Source organism: Leucoraja erinacea, chromosome 36 (genome assembly GCF_028641065.1).
Source record: "Leucoraja erinacea ecotype New England chromosome 36, Leri_hhj_1, whole genome shotgun sequence".
NCBI classification, from domain to species: Eukaryota; Metazoa; Chordata; class Chondrichthyes; order Rajiformes; family Rajidae; genus Leucoraja; species Leucoraja erinaceus.
The window spans coordinates 564,284-582,655 of NC_073412.1; the positions used below are offsets into that span (position 1 = coordinate 564,284).

The 18,372-nt window shown below is 43.0% G+C and overlaps 2 protein-coding genes across 5 annotated transcripts in view; one reads left to right on the plus strand and one right to left on the minus strand.

The window, feature by feature from the left end:
• LOC129713642 (E3 ubiquitin-protein ligase ARIH1) overlaps positions 1 to 7,075 on the minus strand; it is a 50,270-nt gene extending 43,195 nt beyond the window's left edge. For 2 of the 4 annotated variants that reach the window (XM_055662847.1, XM_055662846.1), the window contains exon 1: positions 6,642 to 7,074. In XM_055662847.1, the coding sequence (XP_055518822.1) occupies positions 6,642 to 6,932 (291 nt within the window). In that variant the 5' untranslated portion in view covers positions 6,933 to 7,074. Of the gene's footprint in view, positions 1 to 6,641 lie in introns of all 4 variants that reach the window. The other 2 variants (XM_055662845.1, XM_055662848.1) reach the window with 2 other exon arrangements.
• Positions 7,076 to 16,463: 9,388 nt separating this feature from the next.
• Positions 16,464 to 18,372, plus strand: part of LOC129713643 (chondroitin sulfate proteoglycan 4-like) — a 61,553-nt gene continuing 59,644 nt past the window's right edge. Inside the window, exon 1 of the mRNA XM_055662849.1 lies at positions 16,464 to 16,735. Within this exon, the coding sequence (XP_055518824.1) occupies positions 16,642 to 16,735 (94 nt within the window). The 5' untranslated portion in view covers positions 16,464 to 16,641. The remainder of the gene's footprint in view (positions 16,736 to 18,372) is intronic.

Sequence of the window (18,372 nt, forward strand, 5' to 3'; positions counted from 1 at the left end):
TGGAAAGGCTTTGCTGCCATGAAAACTGGCCACCCATAACATGATTCATGAGCAAACAGCCCCACCCGGGCACAAATGACAGGATCTGCTGGGCAGAAGTTGTGGTTTCCACAATCACCAGGGGAAAACAAAAAGCAACAGAAGTCTGAAGGTTTCTCATTGAGACATGCTCGACAGTAACGTAGTTCCCAAGTGTAATGCTGAGCAGCATCTCACCCAAAGGCATGCTCATCCACACTGGGCAACATGGCAATGGTCTGGCTTCAATAGTACTTTTTAGCCAGGCCTAGAAGCATTGCCGGCATCATGTGTGTGATGAAGCTTATCCTGCTCCTGCCAAAAATGGCATTCTAGAGCAAAGTGCTGAGGGTCAGTCAATGCAAAAGGCTCCACGGGGATGGACCCAACATTGGTCCAATCTGCCAGTCCACACTCATTAGTGGGAATGTTTGTTAAAATCGACTGAACTATTTGCTCAAGGTCGTATATGCATAATTGCTAAACTAACAGGAATAGCAAGATTTAGATGAAAATAATGGTTTCAGCGCTTCATTTGTTTTGCATTGTTATGAATAGAGTGTATTTGAAACTGGGAAAAAGGCAGTGTCATATTTGAGTTAAGTTCGAGCTATCAATTACTTCTGAAGGAAAGTGTAAAATATTCTGAAATATCCATAACTCAGTTGAAAAATAAAAGCATCAACTAATCACAGTTATCCATCAGCCATATGTTCAGGATAACAAGAATATCACTGGAGGCAGACTGACACTGAATCAGTGTGTGCAACCACAAGACTCTAGAATGAAGCTGTATTCAGAGTGGCTGTTTGTCATTTGCACCAGATATGAACCAGAATAAAATTTGTGCCTGCTGCAACTTTACAGGTAAATTAAACGCAGAAGCAACAATATGCAATAAATCCTCAGTTATTCCATGTTAAGCAGACATGTTAGAGCAACAAGCATGTAAAGCATAATCATAGTGCAAAGTCTGTAGTGGTTTATTGCTGAGGTATGGTTGCGGTCAGAGTTGAGCACTGTGTTTCACGAACCTCATGGTTGATGGAGAGAAGCTATTCTTGAAAGTGAAACTAACAGTACACGTTTTATAGAGGAATTTGATGAAGCTTTCCTTATGGTGACATTAAAATGCTTGGTTCGGGACAGATCCTGAAAGAGATATATATACCCAGGAACTTGAATCTATTAACTTTTTTACCACCGTCCAACCAACGCCTGATCTACCAAACAAGTGCACGGACCCTTGCTAAAGATAACAATAAGCTCTATGGTCTTGCTAAAGTTCAGAGCAGGATTTTGTACTACCCAACCAGATCCTTCCCGTACTCGGGTACATCGAATCCTGTATTGCTCAGCAAGTTTAGAGATGGTGAGAAGCTGTACCTGGCTAGGTAGTCATGGTGGGGAGGGAGAGAAAGAGAGGAGCATGGGATTGACTACACAGCCCTGAGGTACCCTGTGCTCATGATGACAATCTGTACTGACTGGAGTCTGCTGATAAGCAAGATGAAGATCCAGTTGCATGAGTGGAGATTAAGTTCCCCGAGATACAGACAGCGAGTTTGGAAGGGGCGAAAGTCTTGAATGCTGATGAACAGCCCGATGCACGTGTTCCTGTTATCCAAATGGTCCAGCGCAGAGTGGAGAGCAAATGAGATCGCACCCGCTGTTGCCTTGCAGCATTGGGCAAATAGTAATGGGTCCAGGTCATTAATGAGGCAGGAGTTGATTTGTGTCATAACCAACATTTCCAAGCACTTCATCATAATGGCCACAAGTACCACTAATCAATAGTCGTTGAGACATGTCACTTCTTGGGCACTGACATTATAGATGCCCTTTAAAGTAGGTCGGCCCTGCAGTACTGAGAGGTTGAAGATGTTGATAAAAACTACAGCCAATTGGTCTGTACAGATTATGAGAATGCAGCCAGGGGTGCATCAGGCCAGATGCTTTCCTCGTGAAGGTTCTTCTGGTGTCGGCCTCATGAAATCAGAGTGATTGGGGGTCGTGGGGGCCCGTGAACGTACACTGTTGCTCTCCCCTTCAAAGCAAGCATTGAGAACGGTGCATCAGTCACTTCATCTTGTAGAAAGCCCTGCCATGTTACCGAGCATCTAAGAAGTGTCTCTTTGCATTCTTGGTGGCCTTCTAGACTTCATGTATGACTCAGAATCGTCTGACTTGAACACCACAGATCTGGTCCTCAGTTCATATCTCCTGGTTCATCCAAGGGACCTGGCTACGGATAGCTCGGATGGTTTTGGAAGGAACAGACTCATCCACACACTTCCTTCTGAAGTCGGTAATAACCAGGACATATTTATTAAAGTCTGTTGCCGAGTCCTTCGATATTGCCCGATCGACCAAGTTCAAGCAGCCGTGAAGTTGTTCTCTCTGCCTTCCAATGATCAGCAATTCTCCTCACCAGAACTGGACTTTTTAGTCACCAGTCATATACAGGAAGGAGCATAGCCAGGTGATCTGGTTTTCTAAAACGCAGGTGAGGCTTGGTGCGATAGACATCACTGTCAGTGAAGTGGCATTGGTCAAGAGTATTTGATCCTCTGGTGCTGCAGGACGCATGTTAATGGTAGTTCGGAAGCGTCTTCTGCAAGATAGCCTTGTTGAAATCCTTGGCTATGACAGATAAGTGTTGGGGTACACTGTCTTGCGCCTGTTGATTATGGTATATAGTTCCTCAAGTGCTAGCTAAATATCTGCCCAGGGCAGGAGAAAGGCAGCAGTCATGGTGATGGACAAATTCCCTTGGGAGGTAGATGGGATGACATTTCAATACTAGATATTCCAGATGGGGGAAGCAAGAGTTGGACAGGACCAGCACAAACTGCTCGTCATATAACAAATGGCGCTACCACTTCCTTTTCCTGATGCCAACGTCCAATCCATGTTTACAGTCACTGACATACAGTACCTGGAAGTCCAGCATCCACTGCACTTCCAGGTACTGTCCTTAGCGTGCCTTTGTGTCATGGAGTCAGATCTGTGTCCATTCGGCTATAGTAACAATAATAATTTAGATGATCCAGAAGAAGCATGTTAATTGTTTAAAACGGGTACATTGATTCATGTTTAAAACATGTATATTTAACATTATTCTGCCCAGCTGCCTGCAAAATGCCACCATATATTGACATATTTCCTTTGCCCCTCCAAATGAGGGCTATGCACTTTCCCATTAGCCATGCAATTCAGGTTCTGAGGTTATCAGTGTGGAATGAAAAACAATGTTTCCGTATCAATACTCAAAGCTAAGTCTGATTTGTCCGACAGATTGATGAGTATTAGGCTAGTCACAGCTTTGCTGTTGCTTCTGTGCTGACTCCTCCATGGGGAAATGCAGCAGATGCAAGTGTGTAGGGTTCCCACCTGCATCAACATAAATTGAATTATACAGTAGAGAATGTTGATACCCTCCAGATTTGGAGAGCAATTGGGATGTTATGTCGCAATTTTACATATTTAGGCTGCACTTGGAAGTACAGCGTGCAATTCTGGACACACTAGGAAAAATGTGGTTGCCCTGAAGTGAGTACATTCACCAGGAAATTGTCTAGATTGACAAATTCTCTAAATTAGGTTTACGGTGAGACAAGAGTTTTAATGGGGATTTTTAGACTGGTTGATATCTGGAACTCATTGGCAGTAATGAAATCAGATACAATCACTATGTTGAAGAGGTATTCAGACTGGCGGAATGCAGAAGGCATAAGAAGGATGTACATCTAATGTGGGTAAATCCAATTAGTGTAGATAGGGGAAACTGTCAGCATGTACATGAAGGGCTGAAGTGCCATTTTTGGTTCAACACAACTCTATATATCACAGGGGGATGAATAGTCTACTTGAATTGGAACTTGGAGAGCAAATCTATGAAGCTCATCCCAGAGGCTAATTCAGCTTGTGGAAGAAAATTCAGAGACAAGGGAAATCCCAGGTTTACATCAAACTTGTGTTGAACTAGCAGGCATCAGGGCAATAAGCAAAGTAATATTGCAATTAATAGCCACATTCATGGGAGTTAGTGGACAAACAATGTTCAGAAATCTACCTACTTGAATGGATCTGAGGTAAGGAATGAATTAGATTTATTTTATCAATAATCATTCAAATGGCACATAAATACAGGAAATAGGTACTGATGGAATATATACCGTTATATCCAGATGATTTAATGCCATAACAGAGATTTGTACTTAGAATGTATGCAGAAAACTGAGGATAGTTCTGCACACTTCATGTGAGGAACGTATGCAGGCAGGAAGACAGAACATAGTCGCTTGGATTTCAACAATTATATCACAAAGCAATGGAATCACCAACTGCTTCTTGGAATTTTGAAAACCGAGTCATTTGACTGAGGATATTAAAAGGAAGCAACGAGATAGATAGACAGAAAGAAGCACCACCTGTCGGATGGGAGAATAGAAAAGGATAAAAATTACAACACAGAACCAACCCTTTCAACAGTGAAGGTAGCAAATGCATGGCGATAAAAATGTGGAACTCTTCCACAAATGGTACCTAATTTTAAACCCAGGATTGATGGATTTTTGTAATCAAAAGCATTGAAAGGTTCAAGAAAGAGACAAGCTCAACCACAAACTCAATGAATGGCTTAGTAGATTCATTGGACAGTTCAAATAATTAGCCCACCATAACTGTTAACTTGAGAAATCAATTTTTCTGGCACTTATGCAATAAACGTGGAGAGCTGGAACATCTGGTGTTGTAACGAGGCACATTCGCCAAACACCAGAGAGAGAGAGAGAGAGATATGCTAACGGACCACTGCCATAACCACCATGATGAATCCTATAGGTCAGCAACCATTCCATGTTGGCAGATTTTCCTATCAAGCACAATGAGCAACAAATATTGCAGTCTTCAAAGGAACTTGATTGGAGTACTGGAAATTGGCCATGGTTCTTCTCAAGAAACCAGAGAACACATTGGTCAACAGGGCATATCTGAAGTCTGTTCAGCAAATGATCTTTGAATTACAATGTTTATAAAATATCCAGGTAACCCGCAATGAACTGGGGTTTGCCAATTCTAATACACACTGGAATGGATTAACCCCATCTCAATATTCCACCATTGTTTTTCAACAGAAGATGAACTTCACTGAAATATCACTAAATCACACTTCAAATATTAGATGTTTTGGAAATGGGGGGAACTGGGAAGGAGAGGGAATGGATAGAGAGGGAAAGCAAGGGCTATTTGAAGTTAGAGAAGTCAATGTTCATACCGCTGGGGTATAAGCCACCCAAGCGAAATATGAGGTGCTGTTCCTCCAATTTGTACTGGGCCTCGCTCTGACAATGGAGGAGGCCCTGGACAGAAAGGACAGGGCCTCCTGGACAGCAAGAGCAGAGCTACAGGATATCGAGGAGATCCCAGGGAGAGCCTCATCCATAATGGAAGAGGGGAACCCCCATTTCTTAAAGAATTAGAACATCTCTGATGTTGAGAGAGATGCCTTGATTTAGGTGTGGCTGATGCGCATGGCCCCGTCACCACTTCATATGATAGAAAATATTTCAAATCAAACAAATAAATATCAATGAATGTTGAAATTAAGAAAATACTAATTTGCATCAACATGTGGAGAGAGAAACAGTTGAAGGTAAATAGATTAAGTTTCAACAAAGGTATGGAAGAATGTGGAACTGACACGTTAAAATATTATGGACAATTTTTTATTAAATATCAGAATGTACCATCCTTAAAATATGTACCCCAGGTGGTACCTTTAACAAACTTCTTCCAATATTAAGTACAAGCTTCCAGCTTAATTTCTGTTTATCAAAATTGTAGGCCGATTGTTGGGCATCAAATTATATTGGTTGCATCCCTTTCCCAATATATGGGCAATGTTTATGACATTCTTGATTCTGCTTGACCATTTTTGTACTTTTCAGATGAAATGTCTGGTTGAGGCAACAAGGACAGTACTAATAAAATCCACATCTAAAACATCTGGCCAATCAATAAATAGTAGTTAGTCTGGCTGCTAGTTTAAGCCAGCTCAACTAAACATCAATTTTAGCTGACACAGTATAAATATACTGAAATTCAAATAGAAAAACCATATATTTCAGATATTGGACTGTATATTACATTCCAGTTAACTTATCCAAATACATTAAGCAATGGAAATACAGAAATGCAATGGTCTATAAGGAGAGATGAACTGCATCAAAATGACACTCCATTTCCTAATATCATACACATGCACGCTACACAGTGTATTAAACAAAACTAAGATCATATATGACCCAACCAGTAAGAAAATAGATGATCTACCGTTCTGGCATTTGCCCAGACCCTCTTCAAGCCTTGGGGCCCTGCAGAAAACTAGCCACTGGCATCAATCCCAAGAAAACCAGTCAAACAGGGGTAAATTGACCAGGCAAAGTGTCTCTCTCCTCCTCGCAATGGCCCAATGTACCCCTGCGTTCCCACCCGCATCACACTCCCCTACTTGCACCCCAGAGCCCCAAGTCTTTAGTCCTTCCACTCTACAGGGCCCGGGTCATGTGCGGCCTGTCTACTCGGGCTTTCCTCCGGTACGATGGCCGGATAAGGCTTACCTCGATGACCTCGTTGACCTCCCGAATGCACTCCACCATGTGCTGGACAATCTGCTCGGCGCTCAGCACCTCATAGCGGTAATCCTCTTCTTCCTGCTCGGCCCCCAGGCCTCCCAGCCCGCCCAGGCCTCCCAGGCCGCCGCCGCCGCCACCGCCAACCCCGTCGCCGTCCTGCCCGGGCTCCAGGCCGGGCTCCTGCATCTCCACCTCGCCGATCTCGAAGTTGTCCTCGGGCTCGCTCTCCTCGCTGTACTCGTCCTCGTCATACATGTAGCCCTCGTCCGAGTCCATGGTGGCGCCGGTGGCAGGTGTGAGCTGCCGGTGTGTGGGGGTGTCCCTGCCTCAGCCTCAGGCTCCTCTCCGCTCCGCACCGCACCGCACTCCCCCCGGCAGCGCTACCGCAACAAAGGGACTGGGCCGCGCTCTCTCTCTCCCGGCGACGCGCGCGCCCGCCCGCCTCCGCCGTCACTTCCGCCCCGCAGACGCGCCGCATCCGCTACACAATAGTGCCCCTCTGTGACGTCAACGGCCGATCGCCGCTCCGTCGGTTCCACGCGCTTGGCGGGAAGCGCGCGATAGATTGTCCGTCCGGCCGGCCGTCTCCATCCAAACTACCTCACAGTCACTGTCCGTCCGCCCGGTCACTCTCCCTCAGCTCCCCCTCTCCTCCGCTCCTCCCCTCTCCTCCCCTCTCCTCCCCTCTCCTCCCCTCTCCTTCCCCTCTCCCTCCCCTCTTCCTCCCCTCTTCCTCCCCTCTCCTTCCCTCCAACCTACCTCACAGTCACTGTCCGCCCGGTCACTCCCCCTCAGCTCCCTCTCCTTCCCTCTTCTTCCCCTCTCCTTCCCATCTCCTTCCCTCTCCTTCCCTCCAAACTACCTCACAGTCACTGTCTGCCCGGTCACTCCCCCTCAGCTCCCTCCTCCCTCTCTCTTCCCTCTCCCCTCTCCCCTTCTCCCCTCTCTTTCCCTCCTCCCTCCTCTCCCCTCTTTCCCTTCTCCCCTCTTCCCCTTCTCCCCTCTCCCCTCTCCTCTCCCCTCTCCCCCACCCTCTCCCTCAGCTCCACCCTCTCACCAGCACCGGTCAAGGAGGAGGAGAAGGGAATGCCCGGTCAGTGCTCTCTCTCGGAGTCATTTCCACATTTATTTGTTTATTTTTGAGCCATCTTACACGCAACTTTTCAGGTAAACCGCCACCAGAATTCCAATTGAAGTTCAAAACTTTCAAGGAGAAAATTAATTCTCCCCAACTGGAAACAAACCGAATCCACCCGTCGAGATGAGTACATGATTCCTGTGTTGGGCAGATAGATGTTTTAGCCCTTCATCTGATGAAATCCAAAGTTGTCCACATTCCTTCCATTTTGTAGCTTTCAAGCAAACTTCGACTGAAGTTACTGCAGACATCCACTGTGCTGGAGTGAAGGGTTTGGGTTATCTGTTGGGCATGAATGAGGAGTCGTGGGGTATCAGAGTGATCTTTGAGGTAATTTATGCTGAATAGTTCTGTGCTACTTACTTAGAATATGGGCTTAGTTTCTATAGATTTACTATGTTAGCTGTGTTGTCACATTCCTAATTGGTTTTGAGAAGATGGTGGTGAGGAGTGTTGGATTTCAACAATGCCCATTGGGTTGGGAACTCCAGGCTTTAGACACTACAACAATGAAGAAAAATATAGTGAATAACAAAGGGGAAGCTACATGTAGGTAGGCGATGGTATAAGAACATAAGTAATAGAAATCAGCACAGGCTTTTTGGCCTCTACCTCCTCGCCACTTTCCTGCATTAACCTGCGTACACCGCAAGAAATTACAAAGAATTGTTGGCGTTGCCCAGACCATCACGCAAACCAACCTCCTGTCCATTGACTCCATCTACACTTCACGCTGCCTTGGCAAGGCCACCAGCTTAGTAAAGGATAAGTCTCACCCTGCAAGAGGTACAGAAGTGTGGAAACATTGTCCTGACCTACCATCTACCTCATTGGAGACCTTCAAACTATATGTAATCGGACTTTACTGGACGTTATCTTGCACTAAATGTTATTCCCTTTACCATGTACACCGTGCACAGCTTGATTGTAATCATGTATAGCGACTAGACCTATACATAATATTTCAAGTGTGGACTCACCATGTCTCTATATAATTGCAGCAAGTCTGTCCTCTGCTGTAAATCCTCTTGTAATAGAGACCAAGTTACCCTTTGCCTTCGCTTGAACACCTTCCAGTTTCTCATCATTTAGAAAACATTGCTTTGCTATTTTTTCTCCCAAAGGAGGCAATCTCCTACTTTTCTACATTAAAGTTTTCCATCTGCCTTGTGCTCACGATTCACTTAGCCCTTTTATATCCTCTGCAAACCTCGCTGAATCCTCTGCGCACCCATCTTAAGATCACCAGCTAACCTGGATATGTTACACTTCATCCCTTCATCCAAATCATTGACACTGATTTTGGACAGCTGGGGATCCTGCACTAATCCCTGCCACAATGTAATTGTCACGTTTCAGCTGGAAAATTACATGATTATTTCTTCACTGTGTTTTGGCCCGTTAATTATTCCTTAATCGATATCGGTATTCTACACCAATTACCTTTGCTGTAATTTATCATTTTCATCATCAAAATATTCTGAATGTCCAAATGTTCCACATTCATTTATTCATTTTCCCCACCACTAAAGGTACTTAAAATACTGAGTAGCACAGGCAGGATCTGTGGTAAAAGAAAACCACCTTTATTTTCGATTTCCACCTTATTCACTCCATCAAATGCTCATCTGTGACTTTTTTCTTCCCTTCCTTGGTTCTATAACTCCAACTCCAAGGATCAGTTTTTTTAATGTTTTATGTTCAATTCTAAAGTGTTGTGTTTATCTTATTTGTGTGCTGCATGGTAACTCAAATTTCACTGCACCAATTGGTGCATGTGACAATAAATGTCCTTTGTCCAGTTAGTGATCATTGTGCAAATGTTCCAGTAAAAATCAATACTTTTAAAGAAAGAAAAGAGAACATTTGAAATGTTGAACAAGAACCTTCTGAACAAATAAAGCTTAACGCTTTTCCATTCTCAAGTGTACTCGCGACTTATCCCTGCCAGTGCAAGATGTAACATTGCAGTCCTGTGCAGTCTCATGAAAGTTATTCACTGCCATGGAATGAAAACAAATTGTTTTTGTGCTACAAACAAGTCTCAAAAATCCTATGGCAATGTGAACAAATGTGGATGTATCTGGAGCTGCAATAAAGAAAGGTTCTTAAAAATCATCTGTTATTTGCATATAAATGTTACAGCTAATGTTATATACGGAGATTTGGCATGTCAAAGAGGATTCTCCTAAACTTCTACAGGTGCACGGTTGAGAGCATTCTGACTGGTTCGGCAACTTGAACGTCCAGGAGCGAAAAAGACTACAAAAAGTTGTGGCCACTGCCCAGTCCATCACCAGCTTTTGACCTCCCCACCGTCAAAGGGATCTATCGTAGTCGCTGCCTCAAAAAGACAGCCAAAACCGTCAAGGACCCACGCCATGCTGGCCACACACTCATCTCATCATTGCCATCAGGAAGAAGGTACAAGAGCCTGAAAACTGTAACGTCCAGGTTCAGGAACAGCTGCTTCCCCCACAGCCATCAGGCTATTAAACAACATTGAATAAGCTCTGAGCTCTGAACTGCAAAAGACTATATTATTATTTGTTATTTGCACTATATTTGTTATTTGTTGAACTTTTTCTTTTTTTTCTTTCTGTTATGTACAACGTTTACATATTCACATATTCTGTTATGCTGCAGCAAGTAAGAATTTCATTGTCCTGTCTGGGACATATGACAATAAAACACTCTTGACACTTACAGACATATGACAAATGTGGACTTGTCTTAAGTTGCCAGTACAGTACACAACTAGGATGAGCAACAATCAGAACATGTGGCAAAGAATATCTCTTTGGAGCACTGTTATGAAAGCTAGAGTCTCCAGAAACATACAGAATGACATGTGCATAGCAACATAGTACAATTCCCCCATGTAGACCCATGGAGGAGCAGAGGGAGTGTACCGTTCATGTTATTTATGATAATCTACTGCCCTCTAGTGGCTGCTTATTTATATTCCACATCATGTCTGTAATTGCTGGATGAACTTCACAAATTAGTGACTGAGTTGGGGACTAAAGTCTATTGTGCAAAGGTAACATTTACTTTTATTGATTGCAGAAACTTTAAAAGATTAGTAAACTTCTTCATTGCAGCAGATGGGGTGAGCAGTTTACCGATTTAAACAGATTTTATGATGATTTTAAAAATCCCATTAAAGTCTGGCTTTGGAGTAATTTACCTAAGCAACTATTGCTTTCATTGTATTATGCACTCCTTGATGCGTTGCGAATAATTACTCCATTCCAGGGATGTGAGTGATTTGTAAGTGTGAGGCGTTGTACTTTGAGGGGTCGAATGTAAGGGGAAAGTATACATTTAATGGCCATGAACTTTACCAACATTGAAGTCCTAAGGGATTTGGGGTCCAAGATTATAGCTCCCTGAAAGTGACAACAGATAGAATGGTAAAGCAGGAGAATAGTATGTTTGCCATTATTGGAAAGGAGTATAGGAGTTGGAAGTCATGATGCAGCATTATAAAACTTTGGTTGCCACATTTGGGGTATTTTGTGTAGTTCTAGTCGCCCTATTACAGAATGTATGTGGATGCTTTGGAGAGGGAGCATTCTGGTAAACCTCTTTAAATAGAGGTTTACCAGAATGCTCCCTGGATTAGAGGCTATCAGCTATAAGGAGACGTTGGACAAAATTGCATTGTTTTCATCAAAGTTTGCGAGGAGACCTGAGAGGAGTATATAAAATGATGAGAGGCATAAATAGGGTAGATAGTCAGAACCTTTCTCTCGGGGGAAATGTCAAATACAATAAGCCATAATTTTAAGGTAAGTGGGGGAATGTTTAAAGGACATGCAAAACAAGAGTGGTGCGTGCCTGGAATGTGCTGCCAGGGATACTGGTGCAAGCTGATATGACAGGGAAATGTAAAAGGCTTTTAAATAAGCACATGGGTATACAGGAAATGGAGTGATATAAATCACATATAGACAGAGAAGATGAGTTGTCATCATGTTCGGCACAGACAATTTAGGGCAAAGTGCCTTTTCCTGTGATCTGTTCTGTGTTTGTGAGGTCTGCTGCCAAAGCAACTGAGACCCTACAATGGATTGGGTGGCATGCTCTGACATGTCTGGGACACTCTCAAACAGCAAGCTCTGAGAGTGTCCCAGAGAGGGGGTGGGGGTCAGAGACCTCTGAGACATGAGGGAGGCTAGAGACCCTAGTAGAAGTATGAGCAAACTGGATGATCTGACTCATTGTAGTAAAAACCTGATAATGAGGGAGTAATTATTTCTGCAGCATCACAACCTTGGAATGTTTGTCCACGTCAGAAATTTGAAAATACGTAGGTGGACTTCAGGTGCTTATCTTCTTTTTCGGAGTAGAAATTACTTCAGAGCATATCATTAAATAATCTACTGTGAGAAGCAAAAGCAGATCTTGGCATTAAGGTACATACTATTTTGGGAGATGGTGTGCTAATGTTTGTGCTGGGCTTTAATGTGCTACTGATATAGGGAATGAAGGGTCCCAATGATATTCTGTTTCTTCTCCACTTTACATGATCATAGAAGCGTAGAGAGATAGAGCATGGAGCCTTTGGGCCATCAGGTCCATACCAACAATTAATACCCATTTTACACTAATCCTACATTAATCCCATTTTTGATTATTTTCAATTCCCCTCAGATTCTACCACTTACCAGCACAATGAAGGCAATTTATAGCGACCAGTTAACCAACCAGATTTCACTGAACACCTCCGCTCAGTCCGTCTTAACCTACCTCATTTCCCGGTGGCTCAGCACTTCAACTCCCTCTCCCATTCCCAATCTGACCTTTCTGTCCTCGGCCTCCTCCATTGTCAGAGTGACGCCCAGCGCAAATTGGAGGAACAGCACATATTTTGCCAGTTTACAGCCCAGCTGTAAGAACATTGACTTCTAAAACTTCAGATAACCCTCGCTTTCTCTCTCCATCCCCTTTCCCTTCCCAGTTCTCCCACTAGTCTTACTGTCTCCGCCTACATTCTATCTTTGTCCCACCCCCTCCCCTGACATCAGTCTGAAGAAGGGTCTCGATCTGAAACGTCGCCCATTCCTTCTCTCCAGAGATGCTGCCTGTCCAGCTGAGTTACTCCAGAATTTTGTGTCTACCTTTGATTTAAACCAGCATCTGCAGTTCTTTCTAACACAAACTAACCAACCAGCATGTCTTTGGGTTGTTGGAGGATTCAGCAACACCCAGGAGGACACTCATGGGTCATAGGTAGGAGGTGCACACTCCACACCGACACCAACACCTAAAGTCTGAATTTCACCCAGGCAGCTGCTGTACCAGATGTACCATGTTGTTTCCTATAGATCAATGGCAATTATGCAATTTTCAAGATTTCAAGATATCCTTGCAATGTGGATTCTATCTACAGGCACAGGGGATATAAACTTTACCGTACATCAACTCAAAAATTAAGTTTCAGTACAATCACCTCTCATTGAACTTCAAATATCCCTTGCTTTCCCTTTCTCTCCATCCCCTCCCCCTTCCCAGTTCTCCCACCAGTCTTACTGAGACCCTGGACAAGAAGAGACAGAGCGGCTGTACTTTTTGAGAAGACTCCGCTCCTTTAACGTCTGCAGTTAAATGCCTCAGATGTTCTACCAATCGGTGGTAACCAGTGCCATCTTCTTCGCTGCCGTGTGCTGGGGCCGCAGGGCAAAAGATGAGGACGACATTAGAATTAAATTCATCAGGAAGGCTGGCTCTGTCCTGGGGGTGGAGTTGGATTAATGGGAGGTGTTCTTGGAGGGGAGGATGCTCCTCAAACTGCAGAGCATCCTGGACAATACAGCTCACCCCCTCCATGACACACTGGTCAACCTGAGGATTACTTTCAGCAACAGACTGGTTCCAAGATGCAGGACAGAACGCCACAGGAGTTCCTCTTCCCAGTGGCTGTCAAACTGTACAACTCCTCCTCCTGTTGTGGGGCAGACTGAGACTGAACCGCCCCCCCCCCTACTCCCCAACTTTTTGTTTTTATGACTGTTGGCAGATCAATTTCCTTCCTGGGATAAATAAAGTTCTATCTTATTGTATCGTAGACCTCAACCATTTGTTCAGTTCCAGTTTTGCCTGCCTAGCTTTAACTCCAATTTTCCAGGACAAGATCTGTTTTGATCCCATTAAAACTGGCCCTGATCCATTTGACTATTTTACCTTTGGGGTACTCCATATCATTTTCCATACTGGTTCTGAACCTTAATATGATCACTGTTGCCTATATATTTTTCCCATCATCATCTTCCCATCTTGTATCTTTGCTCCTCTTAACCTAATTCCTCTCATATATTGTTTCTTCTTCTTCTTGCGTATGGCGTGCACAGCCTAAAGTTGTCGGACAACTTGTTCTATTTTCTTATTTGATTGTGCATGCCGGGTTGATTGCATTTGTCGAAACAGGGCGGACCACGTGAAACTTGTAATCTCCCACCCCATATATTGTTTAATATTTAGTCTTTGTTTCATTTCTTTTGTTAATAATTGTATTTGTAATTTAATCCACAATAATGGTGCAGCATATTTATAGTGAACTAATTATGTTGTTGTACCTGTAACCTAAATTGACAGGAAAATGGTTAAAAAAAAAGTGTACTGTAGTCATGGTTACGGTAAACCAAAAGTAAAGGAACATCAAGTGCATTTTCATTTTTGTTTAAAAAAATGTTTGTTGGATTATTTACACAAAGCGAAATTTGCAAAAGTGCATGAATTGTGAGAATTGAGAAAGTCGCATTCAACTAAGTACCATGTATGGTAAAGAAATGTGTGTTGATGAAGTCAGAGCTAGGTCATTTAAGCAGAGTAATAACAGGAAATGAACAATTTAGCCTTTGGAGCAAAATTATAGGAACTACATTGTGGAGTTAAGAAAATATGAAGGAATAGAATTAAGAACCGAGTGCCTAAACAAATACACAAGCATGATGGTAGAGAGGTCCCAAAGACATGATGTTACTGTTTTGGATATTATATTACCCCAGGCTCAGTGGAAGGATTAGACCACAGCACCATGGCCTGGGCTGATCCTACCATTGCCATTAACTTAGTAATCCAATACCATCAGTTGCAGGATTCATCAAGTTTGTGGTTGGGACACAATAGGTTGTTAGAGCTAAAGATCATAGCTCTATGATCTTTGGTTAGAACTGTTTAAACAACTGGGTTAGTTTTATTAGTATTTTTATATTTTCCAGCATTCACCATGGAGTTTAAGGCTAATGAGATTGCAGAGTTACCTTGACATCCATGTGTTAATGCCACTCCTTTCAAAAGATGCAATGAGGAACTTTACAACAATAATTGTCATCAGTGTCATGTAAGTCCTCACCATTATTTGTGCCTTTTCTCCTAATACAATGTGCAGTCAAGCTGGTTAATAATTTATTTTCTACAACCACCCCCCCCCCTAACTTCCTCTCCTCTCCTCTTGTGTAAAGTAGTTGGTGCTTTCCATATCATACCCCTTATCGCCCTAATATATAAAGATTAAAGTAACTTTTTCCAACTGTTACCTCTGGGTCTGAACTGTGGATGACATGAATGATGGTGCTTTCAAAAGAAACAGAAGCAGGTCGGTTAGGTAGTCCTCCGGCCTGCTCCATTATTCAGTACAACCATGGCTGATAAAAACATTGGGCTCCATCCGCAGGCAAATTCCTTACAGTAAACAATCTATCCATCTCTGTTGAAGCTACAGTAACCATAGCTTTCTCTGGTGAATTCGAAGATTTACGAACCACTGAGAGGAATATGTCTTCCTTCCTCTTCTCTGGAATGTTGAATATTTACCCCAGAATATGCACCCCCTTCCAGATTCCCTAACCTGGATGATCAATAGATGTAAGGTGAGGGGAGAAAGATTTAATAGGAACTTGAGGGGCAATCTTTTCACACAAAAGTTGTCGGTTACATGTAACGAGCTGCCAGAGGTGCTGTGTAGCTCATCATCGATTCCCAAAATATTGCATGTGAAATCTGTCAAAGTAACCAAAATGAGTTACTACAGTACAGATTGTATCCTTATCATATCAGTGGTTGAGGTGAAGACTTGAGACCAATAGCAAAACCATTGATCAATTATATAACTAGTCTAATCTGCCTTGAAAAAGTCAAGCTTTGCTTGATCCACACTCATCCAAATGGTGGTGACTCTCAGCTCTGATGAAGCAAAAAATAATTATTTGATTTACTTCGAATGCATCAATGTAAATAATTGTAACAGGATAACATGCTGGACATTGCATCATCAGTCATGGATGCTCCAATCCTGCCAGGAAAGGCACATGTGGATGATGGGTGACTTCTGTAATAGAGCTGTCAATTGGCTCACTCTGTCCATGCAGCAGGGGAACAAGAAGGAAATGCAGAAAATGTGTTATTTGGCTCATTTCAGTTCAACCTTCAATGATACAGTACTTTAGTCATTCTGCATCATAAAGCTTAATTCAATGTGGAAAATGTGGATTTTGGGGGCAATCGCATCAAAAGTGGGATTCCCACCAAAGTAAACATGGGCGACTCGGGCAGTGACTCCACCCAGAACACCGTGGTCCGGGAGTTTATCTCCGCATACTTTAAACCTCAAGTGAAGCCGCACAGAGAACGGTTGGATTGACTCATCACTTTATGAATGGAGCTGTGTTGAGCCCCATTAGATATATCGTGTTTTAAAATATCCTGGGATTGTAATGTGTGAGCGTCTCTGTGTGAGAGGGTTGGCCTCTGGAACAGTGGGCTAGTCACTCCCACCACACATGCACACACACTACTGAAAAAAATCCTTTCGAAGGCATTTGGAAAGTGCATGAGAGTCAAATGGCTCCTAGGAAGAGATCCGTCTTGCTGGCTACCCCTTCACTGTTACATCTTTTATACATCTTCCTTGCTGATATTGCATCAGCTTCTGGTGGTGAGTGATCTTATTTCAACACTTCAACTGTTTCACTTTTTCCTCCAGTACGCTAACTTTCGCTTAAAGCGAATCTGAGATTGGATCAGTCGTTAGCTAGCTGTCGGGAAGTTGAGCGCATGCTACAGCTCTGGCATTTCAGTAAGAGGTTACTGACTACGAGCCTGTTAACCAGATTCCACTTGTTAAGATCAGTGCAGTAAAATATGTTATTTGTGGTGTTTATTTACTCTTTCCACCGGGAGTTCTGGTGCAACGTTAACAATTCCAAGCAACAACTCTCATGTAACACCCGATAGAAGTGCTGACGGATTCCACCTCTTTTTAAGGGGTAATATCCAGGATCGAGTCGAATAGTTATTTGTAAAATAAATTCGTAAGTCATTTTAATCCCCAAGCAATTAAATCAATTGCTTTAAAGTATCGTCGAGCAAAGTACACAGGTCCGCGGAATGAAAGCGGAAAGAGAGGAGGTATACCTTGCCGGGGTGGGGGGTTTACAATTATGTATGATTTGTTTTTCTCCTATTACATGTTCACGTTCTGTGTTTACGAAACAAACCCACCGATGATCACAGCACATACTTTTATCGCAGAGTTTTATATTCGTATCTACCGGATATATCACAGCAGGAAAGTCCGTACAAGCAGGGAAGATTTGAACCATTCATCACAATACTGTATCTAACTGGTTGAGAGCAAAGATCACAGAGCAGAGCTTTGGTTGAGAGTGTGATAATGAGATTCAATTGTAAAGGGAATACAGTGAGATTTAAGTAGGAAGGAACTGCAGATGCTGGATTACACACCGAGGACAGTTACAAAATGCTGGAGTAACTAAGCGGGCAGGCAGCATCTCTGGAGAGAAAGAATGGATGAGGTTTCGGGTCTGAAGGAGGGTCCCTATCCGAAACATCACCGATTCCTTCTCTCCAGAAATGCTGCCTGTCCTGAGTTACTCCAGCTTTTTGTGTCTATAGTGAGATTTGAATTTGTTTGATTTGTACAAGTGGAACTGTAGCCTTGCCCTTTTGGCCATCCTTGTTCAAGTGAGAAAGATCGTCTATACTATAGTTGTATAATTCGTATTTAAGTGGCAGAACTATCAGAAACAGACATGCAGAAATCATTTCAAGAAGAACTGAGCGGTGAAGCTGGGCGTGGTGTGCTTGGAATGATTCAGGATGTTCATTCCCTCTGGTTGATGTGAACCTGTGAATCACAAAATATGTGGATAGCTCTGACTCATCAATCAAAGCATGGTCCAAAATCAGAGAATTGGTCAAAAGTTACCAAAAAAATGTTGATGTGAGAAAGTACAGAATTGCAAACCTTTCTTGTGCACTTTCAAACCAGTCTCTTGATGTTATCCCTGAGTTAGATTTGAAGTTATGTCTAAAAATGGTCTATTGTTGGGGCATGGGTAAAGCAGCTTATTACATATGTTACAGGAGCCTGATTTCTCTGCCAAACTTTATTTCCATAAATAGATCTGATTTAACATGCATGCACAGCCCACATCTCTCATGATTGTTGTAGTTAACTGTAATGTTTAATATCGCTAGGGTAACTGTACGTAAATAGATTTGCTACCGCATGTGTAGATGTTGTAATGGATCAACTGTGCAGTCTTCAAA